The 24,290-nt window shown below is 44.9% G+C and overlaps 1 protein-coding gene across 1 annotated transcript; it reads left to right on the top strand.

Moving 5' to 3' along the window:
* Positions 1–167: 167 nt before the first annotated feature.
* On the top strand, positions 168–24,181 carry LOC139228029 (acidic mammalian chitinase-like; the record flags this gene model as incomplete). Its single annotated transcript, XM_070859176.1, has 9 exons — positions 168–385; positions 600–656; positions 2,790–2,955; positions 3,678–3,802; positions 10,994–11,117; positions 11,254–11,436; positions 12,605–12,721; positions 21,075–21,230; positions 24,149–24,181. Coding segments are annotated over 9 exons (1,179 nt in total), but the record flags the coding sequence as incomplete, so codon positions are not given.
* Between the last annotated feature and the right edge of the window lie 109 nt (positions 24,182–24,290).

Below are 24,290 nucleotides of genomic sequence, written 5' to 3'. Positions count from 1 at the left end.
GGATTGGTTAACAGACAGAAAACAGAGAGTAGAGATAAACGGGTCTTTTTCAGGTTGGTAGGCTGTTGCTACTGGGGTGCCGCAAGGATCAAAAATATCCGTCACGTCCTGTCCTTTTTCAGTTTTGCCACCTTATTGTCTAATATTTGAAATAATTGCAACATTTTCTTCACACTTTAGTTTCCTCCTACAAACTGGTTTGTTACTACACAAACTGGTCTCAGTACAGACCAGAAGGTGCTAAATTCTTCCCAGAAAATGTTGACCCCTGCCTGTGCACCCACCTGATTTATGCCTTTGCCAGCATGACTGACAACTACGAACTCACTACCTTTGAATGGAATGATGAGGAAATGTACAGTAGATTCAATGCTCTGAAAACTAAGTAAGTCATATCATTCCCTCTGAGCTGCGTTAGCTACAAACTTCAGATCCATTTTACAATTATTCTTATATTAAGTTACTTAAAATTCTGTAACCAAATGATCACTGACATAATTGGTGTGTATTATTTATCTGGATATAGAAAGTAAACGTTGATGGAATATGCAGCTTACTGCAATTTTGACATTCATGGTTTCTATTCTTTCTCTTAACAGAAATAGTAATCTGAAAACACTTTTAGCCATTGGAGGTTGGAATTTTGGAACCACCAGGTAAAATTGGTAATAGTTTCATTTTTGCAAAATAGAAAAAGTCCCAAAGTTCAGTGAGCCGAGAGCTGAGAAATATCAATGTCAGCATTTCTCTGTTGATTTACGCACCTATCTTAAGGAGTTCCAGGCTTCCTATTAGATTTCTCATTTAGTTACTGAGAAATGTAGATTGTTCAGTCAGACAGACAACCCAAAAGTGTGGCCATTTTAGCAGGAATTTAACCCTAAGCCATTGGTTTTCCAACCAACGTCTACAGAATGGAGAAGTTTGTAGGTTTGATCCTAAAGGATACTATAAAAAATTATAAACTTTGTATCATCGAGAATTCTGTGTATACAGCGTGCCAGTGCATGTGGATGGGAAGGGGAGAATCACCTGTTCTGATTGGTATTCAGTTAGTCAATAGGGATTATTTGACCCCATACCTTCTTTGCATTTCACAACTGCACAAGATCATTAACGTTGAAGAAGGCCATTCTTGGTACATTCATACAGAAAGGCCTTCAAGTCACCCCATTCCAACTTCCATTGGTTCTTAAATTATTTTAATATTTTATGTTCACCATGCCTTACACTACAACATGACTCCATGTAATAAAAATTCTTTGGGGCGTCCTGAGAATGTGAATGGTGCTATATAAGTACAAGATCTTTCTTTTTATAGTTTTCCTGGAGGCCTATTCCATACCTTGATTACTCTTTGTGTGAAGAAGAATTTCCTCATTAGTCCACAGTTTGCCGTTTACTTGTTGGGACCTGTGTTTTGATTACCTTACTAACATTTAGTTCTATTGTCAAGACCAATTAAAAAAAAGGCCTTTTCAGTGATTGTAGTTCCTGTCTTTCAGTTTTACTTTGGGTAACTTCGGCTGTCTTTCAGAAGATCTTCCAGGGCTCCGAGGGAATTGTCAGTATTTGCACAGTGTCACATATACAGAATAACTGTTTCTAAGCTGCTTGTGACTGGCATGAATGGATGAGGCTGTTGTTCCTTGATAGTCCTCTGTACCTGCGTGACATTTATAGAACATGTACTGATCTGAAAGTGTGCCATTACTGACTTTAATATTACATGAAACGAGAACAACAGGAGTAAAGTGTTCTCAATGAAAGAACTTTCATTTATATAGTGCCTTTCGCAACGTCAGGTCACCGCAAAGCACTTTACAGCCAAAGAAGTACGTGTGAAGTGTAGTCACCGCTGTAATGAAGGAAAAGCAGCAGACAATTTTGCACAGCGGTTTGACCAGATAATCTGGTTTAATGATGTGGTTGAGGGATAAATATTGGTCAGGACACCAAGGTGAACTCCCCTGCTATTCTTCGAAATTGGATCTTTTACGTCCACCTGAGAGGTCAGATGGAACCTTGGTTTAACGTCTTACCAAAAGATGGCACCTCCAACAGTGCAGCACTGCACTGGAGTGCCAGTCTAGATATGTGCTCAAGTCTCTATAGAGTGGCACTTGAACGCACATCCTTCTGACTTAGAGGCGAGTTCCTTTTTTCTGAACTACAGATGTATCTTACTGTAATCCCAGAGAGTACAGTCAATACGACATTGTCAGCATTTTGAATTTTGCTTTAAAAAAACCCTTCTGTACAAATCACCGCATAGCCATAAATTCTCCTTCTCCCTTCTATAACATCCATGAGCAGCAAACAAATGACTATCAAATGGGAGAATAGAAGCCCATTACCGAACGGAATTGAAATTCAACAATGCAACTCCGAAGCCACTGTATCACTTCCCATTGGAATTTGAGTATCTGAATGAGTTTGGGTTTCAATCTGTGCCAGAAATTTAACCCCAAAACATACAAATGGCAAATAAATCCCAGGAAAAGATCTACCATTGTACAACTTCACTTATGTAAAATGTTGTATATTTAAGTTGAAAATGATTCAGGAAGAATTTTTGGGACAATGACAGAAATCTCGCAATGTAAGGACACTGTTCCTGCATGAAGCTTTAACATACTCATACCTTAAACTGTTAAAGAGTAAAGTTTAGTATGAGCATGTTAACTGTTCAAAGGAACAGCTGGTCAGAAATAAATATCCCATTAGTTCTCAAAAGGAGATTTATGAATTTAATTATTTCTCTATTTCCTCTCTATTCCTGTGATTAGATTTACCAGCATGGTCGCTACACCGCAAACTCGAGCAACATTCATCAGTTCCGCAGTCACCTTTTTACGGAATCACGAATTTGATGGTTTTGACCTGGACTGGGAGTATCCTGCCTCTCGAGACAGTCCAGCTGAAGATAAACAACGTTTCACTATCTTGCTCAAGGTGAATGGTCTACAGTTTTCATCTTTAATGTAATTCTTGTAGGAATATTACAGAAAAACGTTGTTGTATCTATTTCAGCAACAAAGTCTCTCGTATATCATAACTTTTACATAAGAACATAAGAAATAGGAGCTGAAGTAGGCCTTTCGGCCCTTCGGGCATGCTCCACCATTCAACACGATCATGGTTGATCTTCTACTTCTACTCCACCTTCCCGCATTATCCCCATATCCCTTTGATCAATTTTTAAAAATCGACCTGTGGCTTGAATAAACAAGACTTTAGTTGTGCTAAAAGCTTTAGACAGTATGGAGCAATGAGACAATTGCAAATGAGCTTTAGGGATCCTAAAACCAATAATGCACCCCAATGCCAGTGAAGGCCACATCCTCATGAAAATGGCTGAAAAGGAAGCACTGAAAATGACCCCAGCATATTTAGTTGAACCAGGATCTCGGAAGTACACGCAGGGGTACTGAGGGAATGATCAGCCATGATCTTATTGAATGGTGGTGCAGGTTCGAAGGGCCAAATGGCCTACTCCTGCACTTATTTTCTATGTTTCGATCATATCAAATAAGCCCAAGGCATAATTAATGACAGCAGTTTAAGAGAGACAGAATGCGCACGAATGGTACACTATCAACTGGAGCTGTGACTACAGTAATTATGCTTGGAAGAATGTTTATCATTAAAAATCAAAATGTACTCATCATTTGTAGGAGATTCTAGAGGCCTTTAGTAAAGAGGCACAGGCTACTGGGAACAGCAGACTCCTGCTTACTGCTGCGGTATCTTCTGGGAAAGAGACCATTGATGCCGGGTATGAGATAGGTGAGATTGCAAAGTAAGTACAACTTACAGAAAGATTGAAACTGACAAACTTTAGGAAAAAGCTTTCATTGTGGATCATTTAAAATATAAATAAACCAATTTAAGAAGTTTTATTAGCCCTGTGAAGAACAGCTAATGGTTTTAAATAATATTAATTTTGAATATGGCGGGATAGAACTCTTTCTTACTCCAAATCAAGGTGCAAGCCGCCTTTTTAACTCACTTCCTTCCTCTTTTGATGCTCCTCACCGTACAACATTTTTACGATTGAGATTTCAAGCAAGTGACCTGGTTTAATGATACTTCCTATACTACAACAGGACTACTCCAGTCCAGGACTCTTTGGTCCGGCAACACCTCTGGTCCGGCATCATTCCCGGCGGATGGTCGCGACCCGCGCTGTGCCCTGGGGCTGGCTGCTCCTCTTCTTCCAGCTGCCTCTGATGTTCCCTCCTTGGTCGGGTCGGCGCGGAGAGGGAGCGAAGAGCCTAGCGGCTGACTGAGGAGCCGAAGCTGGGCCTGAGAAATGCTGCGCAGTAGACTTGCGCGCAGCGCATGCGCAGAACGCAGCCAGGTCATTGTCAGCAGTATCCGGTAAGTCTCGGGTACTGCTGACAATGCTCGGGTTGGCGTGACCTCCCATGGTCCGGAAAATTCACTGGTCAGGCACCGGTCAGGTCCCAAGGGTGCCAGACTGGAGAGGTACAAATGTATTCCTAAATTACAACAGTGACTACACTCTAAAAGTACTTAATTGGCTGTAATGTGCTATATAAATCCAAGTCTTTCTTAGTGGCAATCTGGCAACAAGCAGCACCACAGACACATCCCTAAATGAAGCTCAACACAAAGCAGATATAGAAATAACATTCTGGGGCCAAAATTGCCCTTTCTCTTAAGGCATGTTACCACCGGAAATTGGCGGCCATGCTGCGGAGTGGAGTGGCTGCTGACTTTTCGTGTAATGGCCGCCGATAGCCCAATTGCCCTGCTGTGGTTTCCCGGTGGCGAGCATCACCGCACCGCTTCCCCCCACTCCCACGGCGGTGCTGGCCAGCACTCCTAAATGTATCATCACTGCGCGCATCGCCAAGGTCTCGGGCCGGAAGCCACATTCCGCTATAAAAGTCGTCTGACCACTCGGCGGTGCCAAGAGTTGATTTTTTCGGGCGGTGCATAGTTCCTGATGCACACCGCTAAAGTGCCTTAAAAAGGGGTGTTACTTTGTGTAGATTTTGTCGGTGACCTTTTCCCATTGTTTCACAAGCAGTGAAAGGATACAGTGTGCGCTGCTTCCACCTGCAGAACAGGGAGGCCACTTCGAGGAGGCTGGGCTTGGGGAGGCCTTTGAAATGGAGGCAGTGCTGGCAGGTCAACACCTCTAGTACATTGTGCGTATCACCGAGGCACCAAGGAGAAGGCGGCAACGGCTGCAGAGGCAGCGGGCAAGAGCAACAGGTATCATTGTGGACCAGCATGGAGAAGGCCAGGGAGATGGCGACAGAGGGGAGGCAAGAGAGCTGCCACAGGAAGGCCCTCAGCAAGGGCATCTCCTAAGCAGGAGAGTGAGGTACGCAGACCCCCCACACCAGATACTTGGCCAGCAGGCCAGAAGGCAGCCTGCAGTGGAGCCAGATGCTGGGCAGCAGGAGGCTGCAGAGGTGGAGAGGGCAGCAGAGTAGCAGGGAGAATCCAATGAGTCATAGAGCAAGACATCTACACAGACGTGGGGACGCCTGGCCATATTGATAAAGGGTCTTCCGCCAACAATTCTCATACAGGGATATGAATGATGATCAGTGCCTGCGCAGACTAGATTCCGCAAGGATGTCGTGACGGAGCTCTGCAATCTCCTGCATTCAAAATTGGAGCCACAAACACGGGTGAGGCCAGCCCTGAGTATGGCATCCAAGGTGACTATCACCCTGAACTTTTATGTGACAGGGTTCTTCCAAGCTGCGGACATGTGCAACATCTCGCAGTTTGCAGCTTACACATCGATACGGGAGGTCACAGATGCTCTGTATAGGAGGACGGCCGATTGCATCTCATTCCCTATGACCAGGGACAAGCAACAAGCAATTGGAGTGGCAGACTGCATTCCTGCACATTGCTTGCTTCCCCAGGGTCCAGGGGTCATTGATTGCACCCATGTTGGCCTCAGGGCATCTCAACAAACTCCCGAGCAATTCAGAAACCGCAAAAGCTTCCTCTCCCTTAATGTTCAACTCGTCTTCAACTACAACCACAAGATTATGCAAGTGGATGCCCGATTTCCTGGCAGCAGCCATGATTCTTTCACACTGCGCCAGAGCGGTGTGCCACGCCTCTTCATTGGTCCCAATGAAGATTGCGGCTGGCTCCTTGTTGACAAGGGCTACACGCGAGGCACTTGGCTCATGACTCCACTGCGCAACTCAAGAACTGCTGCGCAGCTCGCATACAATTAGAGTCTGTAGGCCACCAGGAGCAGCATCGAACACACTATTAGCATTCTCAATCAGAGGTTCCGTTGCCTGGACCACTCGGGGTGTGCTGCAGTACTCGCCTGAGCGAATCTCCATATTCGTGGTGGTGTGCTGCATGCTCCATAACCTGGCCATCATGAGAGAGCAGCTATTGGAGGACGAGGCAGCAGTGGCACCTGTGGAGGAGGAACCACAGGAGGATTAGCAGGATGCGGGTGGGCAGCCACGCAGGAGGCAACGTCGCCATCGTGACCCTGCAAGGGAAGCACAAAGCCGGCTCACAGCTGCGTGGTTCACATAACGCAATGCCCAGTTGACCCTGTATCTGGCCATGCCAATGGGCCAACCAGTGAGCTCTCTCACACATCATTCCCGCACAGTAAAGTGAGAGACCTCACCAGAAATTCCAAACATAAAATAAAGGTTTATTAGAACCCAAACAATGGGTTTCCAAAACATTCACATAATTATCACCCTTGTGCAACTCCATTTAGGACCGAGATGAGGATTAACTTCTTCACTCAGAGAGTTGTTAACCTGTGGAATTCTCTTCCGCAGAGAGTTGTTGATGCCAGTTCATTGGATATAGTCAAGAGGGAGTTGGATATGGCCCTTACGGCTAAAGGGATCAAGGGGTATGGAGAGAAAACAGGAAAGGGGTACTGAGGTAAATGATCAGCCATGATCTTATTGAATGGTGGTGCAGGCTCGAAGGGCTGAATGGCCTACTCATGCGCCTATTTTCTATGTTTCTATGTTTCCTTATTACCTCTTTTACGCAGACCTTACACTACGCCACAGTGTCTCTGCTGGGGCTGCCTCATGGCTTTGGGAAGGCTGCTGTGTGTCTGTAGAGGAAGCTACAGATGTCCTTCTCGGACGTCCTTGACCAGCTCTGGCCTTGAAAGGGTCAGCTGCAGACTGGGCCGCATCCTCCTTTACGCCTTCAGTCAGAAATGGCTGAGACGATGCCAGGGTTGGCAGCAATTGCGGAGTGACAGGTCTCGGCTCAGGGCTACTGTGAACCGGAGAGCGCATATCAGTTTCTTGCTCCGAGGAGCCAGCACCCCTCACCCACCCCGGGGCAGCACCCCACCTCCCCCACCAAGCTGCTGGAGCAGAGGTCAATGGGTTGGCGTGGCACCTTTCGGCCCCCGGTCGATCATGGTGGAGGCAGCAGTCAGATCTCGTGTGGCCTCCAGCTGAGACTGCATGAGAGCAGCCACACTCTGGAAGCCAGCAGTCAGACGCCCGACGCCCTGTTGCCCAGAGTGCACGAGAGCATTCTGAGCTTCCAGGGCAGTGGCCATCCTGTCCAAAGAAGCACAGCCACACTCATTCCCTTGCACCTGTGCTGCAAAGGCAGCTGTCACCTCCGCCAAGAGATGAGTCACCGCAGCTGAATCCGCACGCTCACTCTGGTATTCCACCATCGTCTGCACACTGGCAATGATGGTCCCCCATGGTGTGCGCAGAGCTGTCCACAATGCGGGAGTCGGACTCCTCCACGCTCCTCCCCACTTGCGACAGCCTCTCGGGCACCCCTTGTATTGCCGCCAAGAGCTCGGATTGTATTGCCTCCACCCTTTGTTCATAAGCCCCAATATCGACAGGCTCGTCGGAGTCCTCCTCAGCAGGACTCGGCTGCGCACTCGCCCCCTGGACAGATGGCACCCGAGGTTCCCTTTGCCCTGCACAATGCTGCAGCCCCCTAGGCCCTGGTGCTTCACCCAGTGCAGACCCCTCTCCTAAATCTATGTTACCCAACCGCGGACTCCCAGTATCTGAGCTGGTGCGTGGGACAGTATGAAGCAGTGACACACTGTTGCTGGCAGAGCTCTCCCCCTCTCCCTCTCCATCATGCCGCCAAGATCATCCAGGGTGTCAAGTGTCTCCTCCTGACTGTGGTAGCCAGTCGCATCAAGAGTCTCTGTGTTACTCATGATGACACTCAGAGTATCATCTGGAATCATAAAAGGGAGAAAGGGTGCCGTGAGGGTGAGGTGCTGCATTGCACCATGCAGCAAGCAGCTTTCACAGAAGCATAAGCAATAGCCAGACAGGCCATTGAACTGTGAGGGAGAGATGGGATTGCACAAAGGCCTTTACTTACCCATGCTGCCCCCAGCGCTATCGGAGCAATCTGCAGCCACGGCGAGACCAACGTGTGCGCCCACTAGCCATTGCACCTTCTGCTCAAGATCAGTGAGCTGGTCATTTTGCGAGTCATCCCCACCGGTGGCTTGTTGGTCGGCACAGATGTGCACCTTGGCCTGCAAAGCAACGAAGGGTTGGTAAGTGGAAGTTTCAAGTGGCCTCGGCAATGAGTGCAAGTGTGGGTCCATTACATGCAGCTGTGAATCTCAGATGTAAGGTCATCTCCATTGTGGTTGTGCACACATACAGGCCTAGAAATCAACAGGCACTTCAACTACTATGTAGTGTTGGTGAGAAACAAGTTAAGGTGAAGGAGAGTGTGGCAGATGTAATGTGAGGAGTTAGGGGAACATGTACTCACTTTCATCACTCGAATAAGGTCAATTAGCCTTTTCCTGCATTGTTTGGGGGTCCACTGGTGAATTGAGGTCCGTGAAACCTCCTCCGCTATCTCCCTCCAGAGTTCTGTGAAGACGTTCCGACTTGGTCTCCCATCACTTTCTGGGAAGAGTAGCTGCCTCCTTCCCTCCACAGCTTCCATTAGAGTCTCCAGCTCTACGTCGCTGAAGCGGCTTGCCCTCCTCAAACCTCTCCTTGCAGCCATCTCCTCGGATGCATGTGAGAACAAAGTCATGACACAGCTGAAAAACCTGCCCTTTAAGGTGGTCAGGGAACAGTTGCAAAATTAGCATCAAATGGCTAGTAGCGGAATTTTGCGGTCCAAACACCACTTCTCTACCACACTGCTGAAAGCCCATAACACCAGACATTACCACTCCAGGCATTACTTGAGCCCAAAAAAGCAGAATTTCCCTCTTAACACCACCCCATCCATCTCAGCGGTAAAAGATGTTCAAATGCGGTGCGTGTGCCCAGTTTCGGGCAGAGGGCAATTTCGGCGACAGTCTTTTACAAAGAATAATTTGTTATTTTTAGTTTGGTTCTGTTTAATTCTTTCTGCTCAGCTTTACAATTTCACTGACCTCCACTGCAGCTATAACTGCTCGGCAGTTTTCCAGTGCTTCTCTGTATTAAGCAGCATGGGGTTGGCTTTGCCTGAGATACTATTCTCCAACTCCAGTGTGAGCTGTGAGGAGGATGTTAAGAGGCTGCAGGGTGACTTGGACAGGTTAGGTGTGTGGGCAAATATATGGCAGATGCGGTATAATGTAGATAAATGTGAGGTTATCCACTTTTGTGGTAAAAACAGGAAGGCAGATTATTATCAGATTAGTAAAAGGGGAGATGCAACGAAACCTGCATGTCATGACATGTCATTGAAAGTTGGCATATAGGTACAGCAGGTGGTGAAGAAGGCAAATGGCATGCTGGCCTTCATAGCGATAGGATTTGAGTATAGGATCAGGGAGGTCTCACTACAGTTGTACAGGGCCTTGGTGAGGCCACACCTTGAATATTGTGTACAGTTTTGGTCTTCTAATCTGAGGAAGGACATTTTTGCTATTGAGGGAGTGCAGCGAAGGTTCACCAGACTGATGCGCAGGATGACAGGATTGACATATGAAGAAAGACTGGATCAACTAGGCTTATATTCAATGGAATTTAGAAGAACGAGAGGGGATCTTATAGAAACATATAAAATTCTGACGGGACTGGACAGGTTAGACGCAGAAAGAATATTCCCGATGTTGGGGAAGTCCAGAACCAGGGATAAGGGGTAAGCCATTTAGGACCGAGATGAGGAGAAACTTCTTCACTCAGAGAGTTGTGAACCTGTGGAATTCTCTACCACGGAAAGTTGTTGAGGCCAGTTCGTTGATATATTCAAAGGGACGTTAGATGTGGCCCTGAAGTGCATGATCAGCCATGATCATATTGAATGGTGGTGCAGGCTCCAAGGACCAAATGGCCTACTCCTGCACCTATTTTCTATGTTTCTTTGTCTATGTTTCCAACTTGTGAGCACTGCCACCTAGTGGCTTGGCTGAGAATTAAAGAAACTCAGTCATCAAGAGTTGCCATACTCATTTGTTTGTGGGCTTCGCTGGCTAGGCCAACAGTTATTGCCCATCCCTAATTGCCCTTAAGACGGTGGTGGTGAGACGCCTTCTGAACCACTGCAGTCCTTGTAGTGAAGGTACTCCCACAGTGCTGACTTTGTCCCAGCTGTTAGGGACAACTGAGTGGCTTGCTAGGCCATTTCAGAGGGGCAGTTAAGAGTCAACCACATTGCTGTGGGTCTAGAGTCACATATAGGCCAGACTAGGTAAGAGCAGCAGATTTCCTTCCCTAAAGGACATTAGTGAATCAGTTGGGTTTTTACAACAAAGCAGTAGTTTCGTGGTCATCATTACTGATACTAGTTTCTTTAAATTCCAGATTTATTTATTTAAATGAATTTAAATTCCCCAGCTGCCGTGGTGGGATTTTAACTAGTCCAGTAACATAACCACTACACAACCGTACCCTGATCATAATAATCAAAGATAGGGTGTAACCCTGTAGCTGGGAATCAATGTTCTACTATTAGAACCATTGGCCCACCAGTAATACTTACAATGACTATTATAATTAACTATTAAAAAGAACTTTGAATTGTAATGCTTTTTTTAAAACAGATATCTAGACTTTATCTCTGTGATGACATATGATTTTCATGGGTCCTGGGAGAATGTCACTGGACACAATAGCCCTCTGTATCGTGGCTCTAATGACCAAGGCATATTTATTTACTTTAACGTAGTAAGTATGTTTGTAAAAAGTGACATCTATATTTCATCTTTTTTATTATCACTGTAATATGTTACCAATATGTTTTAACAAAAGATTTTCCATTTGTAAAAGCTCAATAAAAATATCAAGCTAAATTATCTTGCAGGACTTTGCTATAAAATACTGGAAAGACAATGGTATCCCAACAGAGAAACTCATTGTTGGATTCCCAACATATGGACGTAGCTTCACCCTGAGCTCCTCCGCAACAGATGTTGGTGCTCCAGTATCTGGTCCTGGCAATGACGGCCAATTCACTAAGGAGCCTGGATTGTCGGCCTACTATGAGGTGATTATGCTGAAAATGTTATAAATTTATCACATGATAAACTCTCTTAAGTTTATCTTAATTAAAAAGTGATCATGATTAAGTTGTTTAAAAATATAGGCGTGGAATTTCCTTGATGGTTCCCCGACCTCCCACCATAATTTCAATGGAATCTCCGGCGTGATGGCACAATCGCCATTTATGCTTTTTGTCCAGGATTACTGTAAAACTTCCACCAAAACTATGGTCGGAGGTCAGATGTACATTCAGGGAAATTTCAAGCTTTTATAGCACCTTCTAACAGCTCTCAAACACATCCCAATGTGCATCATATACAGTGAATAATCACAGCAGGCATTCAGCATATAACAAGATCCCACAAAAGCAATGACCTGAATGCCCAGTTAATCAGTTTCAGTGATGATGTTCACAGGAATGTCAGGCCATGATATGATGGTAACTCCCAGCTCTGTTACAAACTTTGCCACATGATCTTTACCAGCAGAACAGACAGATGGGAATTTAGTTTAACATCTCATTAAAGGGCAGCACTTCCAACAACAGGGCATTCTCTCTGTAATGCACGAGAGTTTCAGCCTTCATTATGTGTTCAAGTCCTGGCATGGAACGCACAGCCTGCTGACTCTGGGTGCACAGCGTCACCAATGGAGCCAAGCTGACACCCGAAGGGTAATGCATGTTATGAAGAATGATGCATGAAAATGTTTTAAATTCCTTAACTACACTATATGGGCGATTTTCCAAAATGAACTGTCAGACCATTATGGGAAGCAAGGCTATGGTTTTCTCATCTGATGATGGCCTCCACAAAATGTGTGAAATCAGAAAATTAGATCATTTTTATATCATACAGAGCTACGATCATTCAAAAAGACTATGGTATTTGCCCTTGGAAACGACTTGCTGAGATAAATCTCCTATCCCTTTGTGATTGATCCTCACTGTTAGCATTAAAAATACCACAAAAATGTTTTTTGTAATACCTATTATTTTAGATGGAATCTTTCATTCCTGAGAAAATTTCAACATTCTTCTTCTGTAACAGTTAAATATCTTTTATTAATTAACAATGGGACTTGACTTAATGCTGATTATAAATGGGATTGCAGCTATGGGAAAACAGGATTGATTTGTCTGACATTAACAATACCTACTGATTGATTGACAGATCTGTACATTGGTGAAAACTGCGACCACACTATTGATTGAAGATCAGCAGGTTCCTTATGCATTCAAGGATGATCAATGGATTGGATATGAGGATCCACAGAGCTTTACGGTCAAAGTATGTGCTTATAAATTTATTTCCATAATTTTTTTTCAGTCGTTCATGGCATCGCTGGCAAGGCAGTATTTATTGCCCACCCCTAATTGCACTTCAGAAGGTGGTTATGAGACGTGTTCCTGAACCACTGCAGTGCATGAGGTGAAGGTACTCTCACAGTGCTGTTAGGAAGGGATTCCAGGATTTTGATCCAGCGACGATGAAGGAACGGCGATATATTTCCAAGTCAGGATGGACTGGTGTGACTTGAAGGGATACTTGGCGGTGGTAGTGTTGCAATGCGAATGCTGCAGTGGTCCATCTAGGTCAGGAGTGGGCAATTATTTAGGCTGGAGGGCCACTTAACAAGTTTTGATGAGCTGTTGACGGCCGCCCATAAATGTTCCCCCGAAGGCCTGTGGCCGCTCCCCAGCTCCTGCCACTGGAAGAAATACTGCACATGTGCAGCTGCATTGCAGCCAGCCATGTAGCAAATTTAAAGTGAACATGCGCAAAAAAAAGTTAAGAGGGAACATTGCATGAACATAAACATTTCCTAAACATAAATTCAGATAGTAGTCAGATGCTATCTTCAATACACAACATGAATCAATACTGCTTAGAAATGAATCAAAGAGAAAAGTTGAAAATGTTGTGGTATCTTCTGGTCTCTGTAAATCAGTGCTGTGAAATAGAACTGTACCATCTTTAGAGCCTCTGTCAGCATCAGTTTCCCACCTCAGTCACCCTTATGTTCCTCTGCAAAGATTACTAATGCCATTCCAATTGGTGCCAGAGGAGAACACCCCTGCCGTCGTACTCTGGGTACCAGAAGAGGAAAAACGCAGCACCGGTCACTTTCTCCAGTGGTCAGGGAGGTGAGCAGTCGTGACTCAACTCAAAACTGGATAGGGCATAGTCCAGTGTGCAGTGCATTCTGGGTATAGACATCCACCATTGGGCTCAGAATCACGGACACGGATCTTTTTAAGATCGGGCTGGGGAGAATCGCTTTTGCGAATTATTCATTTGAATGAAGTATTACTATGTCTTTTCCTAGGTTGCAGTTCGGCTATGTCCCTGACCCATGAGAAGTGAAAGTGGATAGACAAATGTGCAGCTCGAGCTCCGGCTCGCGCTCTATTTCTGTGCAGTCCAGCGGGCCGGATAAAATGATTAGCGGCGTATTTTGTCCACCACTTTCTAGATGGCAGAGGTCGCGGGTTTGCGAGGTGCGGTCGATGAAGCCAAGGCGAATTGCTCAGTGCCTCTTGTAGATGGTACACACATTTTGGCCACAGCGCACCGGTGATGGAGGGAGTGAATGTTTAACGTGGTGGATGGGTTACTATTCATGCGGGCTGCTTTGTCCTGGATGGTGTCAAGCTTCATCAGTGTTGTTGGAGCTGCAATCATCCAGTCAAGTGGAGAATATTCCATCAAACTCCTGACCTGTGCCTTGTAGATGGTGCAAAGGCTTTGGGGACTCAGGAGGTGAGACACTTGCCATAGAATACCCAGTCTCTGACTTGATCTTGTAGCCACAGTATTTAAGCGGTTGGTTCAGTTAAGTTTCTGCTCAATGATGACCCCTAGGATGTTGATGATGGGATATTCGGTGATGGTAATCCATTGAATATCGAAGGCAGGTGGTTAGATGCTCTCTTGTTGGAGAAGTCATTGTCTGGCACTTGTGTAGCACAAACATTACTTGCCACTTATCAGCCCTGACTAGAATGTTGTCCAGGTCTTGCTGCATGTGGTCATGGACTGCTTCATTATCTGAGCTGTGCGAATAGAACTCAACACTGTAATCATCAGCGAACATCCCCACACCTAAACCTATGTTGGAGGGAAGGTCATTGATGAAGTAGCTTAAGATGGTTGGGCCTAGGACACTGCCCTGAGGAACTCCTGCAGCAATGTCCAGGGTTTGAGATGATAGACCTCCAACAACCACAACCATCTTCCTTTGTGCTCAGTAAGGCTCCAGCCAGTGGAGTTTTCCCATTGATTCCCATTGACTTCAATTTTACTAGGGTTCCTTGATGCCACCTTCGGTTAAATGCTGTCGTGATGTCAAGGGCTGTCACTATCACATCACCTCTGTAATTGAGCTCTTTTGTCCTTGTTTGGACCAAGGCTGTAATGAGGTCTGGAGCCGAGTGATCCTGGCAGATCCAAACTGATCATCGGTGAACAGGTTATTGGAGAGTAAGTGCCGCTTGATAGCACTTTTGATGACACCTTCCATTTGCTGATGACTGAGAGTAGACTGATGGGGCGGTAATTGGCCAGATTGTATTTTTCCTGCTTTTTGTGGACATGACATAACTGGGCAGTTTTCCACTTTGTTGGATAGATGCCAGTGTTGTAGCTATACTGGAATAGGGGCACGGGGCGCGTCTAGTTCTGAAGCAACAGCACAGCAGCTGGGCTCATAGCCTTTGCTGTATCCAGTGCACTCAACCGTTTCTTGATAACATGTGCAGTGAATCACATTGAAGACTAGCTTCTGTGATAGTAGGGAACTCATAGCGGGGAACTCAGGAGGAGGCCGAGATCCATCACTCAGCACTTCTGGCTGAAGGTGCTTACGAACGCTTCAGCATTGTCTTTTCCACTCACGTGCTCGGCTCCACCATCATTGAGATTGGGGCTGTTCATGGAGATGTCCTCCCGTTAGTTGTTTAATTGTCCAGCACCATTGATTTGATCCATTGGTTGTGGGATCGCTTAGCTCTGTCTAAAGCATGCCATTTACACAATTTAACATGTATGTTGTCCTGTGTTGAAATTTCACCAGGTTGGCACTTCATTTTTAGGTACACCGTACTCCTGGCATGCTCTTCAATATTACTCACTGAATCAGGCTTGGTCCCCTGGCTTGATGTTAACGGTAGAATGAGGGATATGCTGGGTCATGAAGTTACAGATTGTGGTGGAATACAATTCTGCTGCTACTGATGGCCCACAGTGCCTCTTGGATGCCCAGTTTTGAGCTGCTAGATCTGTTCTGAATCTATCCCATTTAGCATGGTAGCACTGCCACACATGACAGAGAGTGTCCTCAGTGTGAAGACAGGACTTTGTTTCCACAAGGACTGTGCGCTGGTCAGTCCTCCTAATACTGTCATGGGCTGATGCATTTGCAACAGGTAGGTTGGGGAGAATGAGGTTAAGTAAGTTTTTGCCTCTTGTTGGTTCTCTCACCACCTGCCGCAACCTCAGTCTGGAAGCTAGATCCTTCATGACTCTGTCAGCTTGGTCAGTAGTGGCACTACCGAGTCAGTCTTGGTAATGGACTTTGAAGTCCCCCATCCACAGTACGTTTTGTGCCCTTGCTACCTTCAGTGCTTCTTCCAAATGGAGGATTACTGATTCATCAGCTGAGGGAGGGCAGTAGGTGATAATCAGCAGGAGGTATCCTTGCCTATGCTTGACCTGAAGCTATGAGATTTCATGGGATCTGGAGTCAATGTTGAGGATTCCCAGGACCACTCCCTCCAAACTGTACACCACTGTGCCGCCACCTCTGGTGTGTCTGTCCTGCGGGTGGGACTGGACATACCCATGGATGGTGATAGAGGAGGCTGCGACATTGGCTGAAAGGTATGATTCTGTGAGTATGACCGTGACAGCTCTCCCAATTTTAGCACGACCTCAGATGGTAGTGAGGAGCACTTTGCTGGGTCGACTGGGCTAGGTTTGCCTTTGTCACGTCTGGTATCCCAGTTCAATGCCAAGTGGTCCATCTGGTTTTATTTTTAGTGTACTTCTTTGTAGCGGCTTGATACAACAGAGTGGCTTGCGCGGTCATTTCAGAGGTTAATTAAGAGTCAACCACACCGCGGTGGGTCTGGAGTCACATATAGGCCACAATGGGAAAGGCCGCAGATTTCTTTCTCTCAAAGATATTAGTGAACCAGATGTGATTTTACAACAATCTGGTAGTTTCATGGTCACCATTACCAACACTTCCTTTTTAAAATCCAAATTTATTTAATTAACTGAATTTAAATTCTCCCAGCTACCGTGGTGGCATTATGAATTCACTCCTCCAGATCATTAGTCCGGGCCATTGGATTTTAGTTCAGTAATATAATCACTGTGCCGCCACACCAGTACAGGTATTCAATTTACAGATCATTGACAGCACAGGTCACAAGAAGATCATTTTATTAATAAAAAGGTAAATCAATGGGGGATTTTTATTTCAATCATCAACTGAGAAACTGGTTACGTAATATTGTTGACGTTTTGAAGAAAAAAAATCAGTGATTGTGAAATCATTGAGGCACTGCAAAAATAGCGAGCAACGGTAATAATAGTGGCCTAAAAATTCGATTGCGACATGAAAGCTGCCGGTGCCGCCGCAGGTTAACGGCTGAGGAAAATAATGGCGCCGGTCGGAGAGAGCAGTTTGCTCTGGGGACTAATGATTATTGGGCCGGCGCTCGACTGGCCATGTAACGCCCTCCTGGTGGCGTTCGTCCCGGCATCAATGTGGGGTCCAGAAGCGGCGCTGCAGCTTCCAACTGCCTCTGAAAGGCAGGCTGATTTCGCAAAGCATTGTGGGATGTTAAAGGGGCAATGCGCTTTCGCTTTCTTAAAAGGGCAATGCCTTCTGAAGTGATTAAAAATTAAAAATGATGCAAAAGTATGCCGTTTTCAGCCCTTACAGCTCAACTGCCTTTCTGGAAAAAAAAACATCTGGAAAAAAAAATCACAAAAGGGAGTTTTCAGCTCTTAAAGCTGACCCCCTTAGGCACCTAAAAATAAATAAGGGCAAAGTGCTTCCGTGCTAACACCGGTGGTTCAGCAAGCCAGGGAAAGGGCACCAAGATCTCACAGTTTTGCGCAGGGGTTCAACACTGCAAGAGGGTTCCTCTGCCCACAGGGGACAATAGGCCTTCCAGAAAGAAGGATGTGGGACCAAATCACTGAGGACATCTCGCTCCCGCCACCTGCCCAAAGAAGCTTCATGACCTCTGATCAGTGGTCAAGGTCAGTGAATGCAACTTCAAAAACAGGCTTCTACCAACTGCATCACTATCCTCACACGCTTCTCGAAGCACCACCCCACCACCCGCCCAATCACTCACCTACCAACAATATGTACCAATCACAAGACATACCTCCCATTCCTAGCTTTACCTCAGCCCCTTGGTGGAGATGCTGCTGGCCATTCTTGGCAGGTGCACGGCTGAGCCATTGGCCAGCAGCGGGGCAGAAAGGATACTAGATGCTGGTATCCTCATACATGACCCTCTTTCTTGCATGCACCTCTTTCTTTCCCATTCTCCCCTCACCACAACTCCACCCTTATGCCTTCTTAACTTCACACACCCAAGAAATGCAACTTGCCCAGCCTGTGGTTGGCCAAGACTGTAACTAAGGGAATGCTTAAGGGTGATGAGTTGATGCCAGGTTGGATGGATAGATGTATAAAGTTGGATTGGAAACTTGGTTTTTGTGGTGGCTTTTATTTCAACATTGTGGCCAAGAGGACGCTGTGATGATCAGTAACAGAGGGAAGGAAAGGTGTGGGGCAAATGTTGAAAGAGGAATTGGAGTTGTGGTCACTGGTACCACAGGTGGATTATTCCATCCTGGATATACCACATGTAAGGGACATTCAGTAGTTAGTAACTCTTGTAGTTATGTACATTAATTTCATGCTCTATGATAGATCCATTCCACACATCATGTGATGTGAGAGACCTAGTCCATAATTCATGTTCAATCTTGATCAATCCATTCCATATTTTGAATTGGATACAAAAATAGGTTTTGTTGACCATCATTGTGCTAGGCTATGAACAACAGGATATCATACTGGATGATTGACAGAAACACAGAGTATGCCCGAGCTGGGGGACATGTGTAAAGAAGACAATGTAATTGAGATTAGGCTCAATATAATGGATTTGTTTTGGAACAGAAGAATGCCCTGTGTCATTATTCACGGAGTCAAGTGGGAAAAACTTTATTTCAAGGTATTATATAAATTCTGATAGAAAACAACCTAGTACAGTACAATTGGGCTGCAATAATATAGAGAAAACATACTGATGTAAAAGAATAAGTCTGGAATCGATGGCAGAAATATTGGTCTCCACATTGCTATCCTGACTACAACACATCCACTGACCTGACTTGCCTGACCTAATCTAGCCTGACCTCAATTTAGGCCCAACAATTCAATGGGCCCGTGTTAGAAAGAAAGACATCATAACTTTTAAAATTTTTCTTGCCCTACTGCCTGACCTCTCCAATCTGAGGGAGAATAGATGTGAGGGCTATTAACAGCTTCTTCAGGCTTCCCTCGAAACAGACATCATTCCCAGGAGAAGCATTTATAGGCCCCTCCCACCTATTTCTATGCATTACGATCCCTGTACCTGTTGTTCCTCTTCCCCAGGGAAAGCCCCAGAAATCTCAAAGCAATGTAAAAGTGCCATAGGTCACCTTCCTTTTACCTCTCCTATATGTTTGGGAACTGAGTATTCCTCAGAGGTATAGAGAGGACTATCAGAGCCAATATATCCAGCAGAAGATTTTTTTATAGAATCATAGAACCATAGAATGGTTACAGCACATAAGAAGGCCATTTGGCCCGTCGAGCCTGTGCCAACTCTCTGCCAGAGCACTTCAGCTAGTCCCACTCCCTTGCCCTTTCCCCGTAGCCCTGTATTTTTTTTCTTCAGGTACTTATACAATTTCATTTTGAAAGCCACAATTGAATCTGCCCCCACTATCCTTTGAGGAAGAGAATTCCAGATCCTAGCCACGTGCTGCGTAAAAAAGTTTTTCCTCATGTCGCCTTTGGTTCTTCTGCCAATCACCATAAATCTGTGTCCTCTGGTTCTCGATCCTTCTGCCAATGGGAACAGTTTCTCTCTATCTACTCTGTCTATAACCATGATTTTGAACGCCTCTATCAAATCTCCTCTCAACCTTCGCTGTGTTAAGGAGAACAGCTCCAGCTTCTCCAGTCTGTCCATGTAACTGAAGTCCCTCATTCTTGGAACCATTCTTGTAAATCTTTTCTGCACCCTCTCTAAAGCCTGCACATCCTTCCTAAATGTGGTTCCCGAGTTGGACACAAACCTTCAGTTGAAGTTGAACCAGTGTTTTATAAAGGTTCATCATAACTTCCTTGCTTTTGTACTCTATGCCTCTATTTATGAAGTCCAAGATCCCATATGCTTTCTTAACCACTTTCTCAACATGCCCTGCCAACTTCAATGATTTGTGCACATATACCCCCAGGTCTCTCTGTTCCTGCACCCTCTTTAGAATTGTAACCTTGCCTCTCCTCGTTCTTCCTCTCAAAATGTACACCTCACACTTTTCTGCATTAAATTTGATCTGTCACGTACCTGCCATTCCACCAGCCTCTTGAAGTCTATCACTATCCTCCTCACTGTTCACTATACTTCCAAGTTTTGTGTCATCTGCAAATTTTGAAATTGTGCCCTGTACACCCAAGTATAAGTCATTAATGTACATTAAGAAAAGCAGTGGTCCTAGTATCGACCCCTGGGTAACAATACTGTTTACCTTTCTCCAGTTCACCACTACTCTGTGTTCATCTCACTCAGCCAATTTCGTATCCATGCTGCCATTGTCCTTGTTATTCCATGCGGCGGTAAGTAGCAGGAGGGCAACAAGAGGGGCGGAAGTGGAGGCAGGATGGAGTCATCACCGCTGTCAATCATCAACATCATGATGCGTGTGCACCACCATGTCTCTCCCCTTCACTTAAAGGGGAGAGCCGCTGCGAGCTCTGAAAACATTTTAGTTAGATCCACTGGGCCACCAGGGAGGGTTTCGGCTGGGCCGAACCAGGGCACATATTTGGCCCACCGATCTGGAAGTCGGCTGGCAAAAAAAAAAATAACATGACGGCCGCGGCAGTGGGCCCTGTCCTTTAATGGCCGTCGCGCAGCCAAATCCCTCATACACACTGCTTGGTGGGTCGTGGATATTTGAAGCTGAATTTGGCTGGAGGTGTGGGAGATCGGTGGTGCGCCCTTTTTTGCTGCACTTAGGACCAGTTGGCAGCAGCGGCACGGAAGTGGGTACCGCCGAAAAATCTACCAATGTGAATTTCGCTAACAGGAAATCGCTAGCGGCCACTGGACTCCGCCGCTTGTCCGCCACTTTCTGCCGATAAGAGGCCTTTTTGGAAGGCTAAATTTTGGCCCCATCTACTTGAACTAGAGCCAGCCTCTTTAGCACCTCCTCTTTATCAATTTTTAATCTATCCAGTATTTTAGCAAGAAAAGCATTAGGTTTTCAATAAAATGTCAATTTTATTTAACAAGACACACTTTTTTATTGTATTTTAATATCTTTTTAACTGTAGGCTCAGTGGCTGAAGGATAACAACTTTGGAGGTGCCATGGTGTGGTCTTTGGATCTGGATGATTTCAGTGGAACTCAATGCGATAGTGGCGTTTACCCTTTGATCAACACATTGAAGCGCCTCCTTGACATTAATGGTTTGAATGAATTATTATGTGTAACGCAACCAAAAATGAACTGCAGCCTATTGCTACTATCTATGTTAACAAAGCTTATGTCTGCATGCACTTCCTGTGTACAAAACCTCCCTCCCTGTTCTCATGCTTGTGCCTACATTTTCCATTCTAAATTCCACTGCCCACATTTCTGAAGGAAACTGCCTCTCTAAATTTCTCAGACTGTAATTACATACTCCTACCAGTGATGACGGTGATACCCCTCAGTTCTGCTTCTCCATTCCTCACCGACACTGCAGAGAAACACCTATGTACCAACAAACTCTACATCTGTGCTCCCAATTTGCCATATTTTTTCTATTTTACTATAAATAATATAAAACAAAAGTATTTTATAAAAATGACATAATGCATTACTTTCAATGAGGATCATATTATATCAGTGGCCGCTGGTGAAATTATTCCCCCACCCGCTCCTGCCTAAAGGCTACACTTGGTCTTGACTGCCCGTATGCAATGCCATGGGAGATTGCGTAGTATTATTGCAAAAGGTTAAATATTACACAAATAATGGCAATGTCTAGCTCTATCAATATGTAGAGATTGTAAATTACAAATGATGGTGTAAGTTAGCTTGGGAGAAGGTGTTGCGTCAAATGCAAAAGCAAAGTTCTCAACCTGATTTACAAATCCCTCCATGGCCTCAACCCATTCTTCCTCTATAACCTCCTTCAGGCCTACGTGCTCACATTCATGCTCTATTCGTCCAGCTCCAGTCTCTGTTTTCTCCCTTCTTCCACTCCACCTACAATTGCAGAGCCTTCAACCAAATTGGCCCTACACTCTGGAGCTCCGTTGCTAAAGCCTTCATCATCCTGTATACATAGAAACATACATAGAAAATAGGTGCAGGAGTAGGCCATTTGGCCCTTCTAGCCTGCACCGCCATTCAATGAGTTCATGGCTGAACATGAAACTTCAATACCCCATTCCTGCTTTCTCGCCATACCCCTTGATCCCCCGAGTAGTAAGGACTTCATCTAACTCCTTTTTGAATATATTTAGTGAATTGGCCTCAACAACTTTCTGTGGTAGAGAATTCCACAGGTTCACCACTCTCTGGGTGAAGAAGTTTCTCCTCATCTCGGTCCTAAATGGCTTACCCCTTATCCTTAGACTGTGACCCCTGGTTCTGGACTTCCCCAACATTGGGAACATTCTTCCTGCATCTAACCTGTCTAAACCCATCAGAATTTTAAACGTTTCTATGAGGTCCCCTCTCATTCTTCTGAACTCCAGTGAATACAAGCCCAGTTGATCCAGTCTTTCTTGATAGGTCAGTCCCACCATCCCGGGAATCAGTCTGGTGAACCTTCGCTGCACTCCCTCAATAGCAAAAATGATCTTCCTCAGGTTAGGAGACCAAAACTGTACACAATACTCCAGGTGTGGCCTCACCAAGGCCCTGTACAACTGTAGCAACTCCTCCCTGCCCCTGTACTCAAATCCCCTCGCTATGAAGGCCAACATGCCATTTGCTTTCTTAACTGCCTGTTGTACCTGCATGCCAACCTTCAATAACTGATGTACCATGACACCCAGGTCTCTTTGCACCTCCCCTTTTCCTAATCTGTCACCATTCAGATAATAGTCTGTCTCACTGTTTTTACCACCAAAGTGGATAACCTCACATTTATCCATATTATACTTCATCTGCCATGCATTTGCCCACTCACCTAACCTATCCAAGTCGCTCTGCAGCCTCATAGCATCCTCCTCGCAGCTCACACTGCCACCCAACTTAGTGTCATCTGCAAATTTGGAGATACTACATTTAATCCCCAGTCTAAATCATTAATGTACAGTGTAAACAGCTGGGGCCCCAGCACAGAACCTTGCGGTACCCCACTAGTCACTGCCTGCCATTCTGAAAAGTACCCATTTACTCCTACTCTTTGCTTCCTGTCTGACAACCAGTTCTCAATCCATGTCAGCACACTACCCCCAATCCCATGTGCTTTAACTTTGCGCATTAATCTCTTGTGTGGGACCTTGTTCCCCCATAGAGCCTCTTCAAATCCTTCCTCTTCGGCCATGTCCTGAATCACCACCATAATTTTTCTCCTACAGCCGCTCAATAGCCTTTTCTGCTCCAGTGCAGTATGATTTGTGTTCAAGGTGCTGTGTAAGTGCAAGTCATTGTGAAGGAGAATTTACAGATATCAGGCCTAAATTTGCATTCTCATTCTTTGTGCCCAATTGTCCTATTGTCACAATGTAATTATGTGTGGAGGCAACTGAATGTGACAAGAGAATGAAAATCTTAATCAAAATATTGGATACAAATCATTAAAATACTATTCACATTTGTTTTACAGATTGTGAGTCATCGTCAGGTACAGCATCACCACCTATAACCATCATTACTGCAACTACAATTTCTGGACACAATTTGGATGCAGGGTGTCGAGGCATACCAGATGGGTTATATGCTGATCCAAATGATCATAATAAATTTTACCAGTGCTTTAGGGGACTATTGTACTATCAGATTTGTAATGAAAATTTGATCTTTGATGAAAATTGTCATTGCTGCAATTGGCCTTAATTACTGTAACAGTAATAAATAGATTTGATTGCAACAAATTGCTTCAAAACATAAATGAAAATTTAAAGCACGTAAAATGAATTTAATAATCTGCTTGCCTATCATTATATTTATCAGAATTCAATGTGGTTGTGTAAGATTGCGCTGTCAGTAACCACAGCTGTATTTTCATTTTATTAAACTGATTGTTTGATAAATTACTTGTTTATGAGAAAAGATGTTTTATGACTAAAAAAAATAAGTAGCAGAGAATATCAGAGACGTGAATAGTTTGACTATTTGTAAATGGAAACAGATGCAATGGCATCAACTAAGTACCTGAGCATGATATTTCTGTGATTTTCTAATCAGGCTCTGGACACAGTAAACAATGATCCTGCTTGATTAGTTAAAGATGGCTTTTTTTCCCTGGAGTCCTTTGCTCTCTCAGTAACATTTCGCTTTCTTTTTAGACAAAAACGATATAAAATGAGAAACGATCTTGGAATTCACA

This window comes from Pristiophorus japonicus, chromosome 17, assembly GCF_044704955.1.
Source record: "Pristiophorus japonicus isolate sPriJap1 chromosome 17, sPriJap1.hap1, whole genome shotgun sequence".
Taxonomy (NCBI): domain Eukaryota; kingdom Metazoa; phylum Chordata; class Chondrichthyes; family Pristiophoridae; genus Pristiophorus; species Pristiophorus japonicus.
This window is presented reverse-complemented; position numbering and strand designations above follow the sequence as displayed.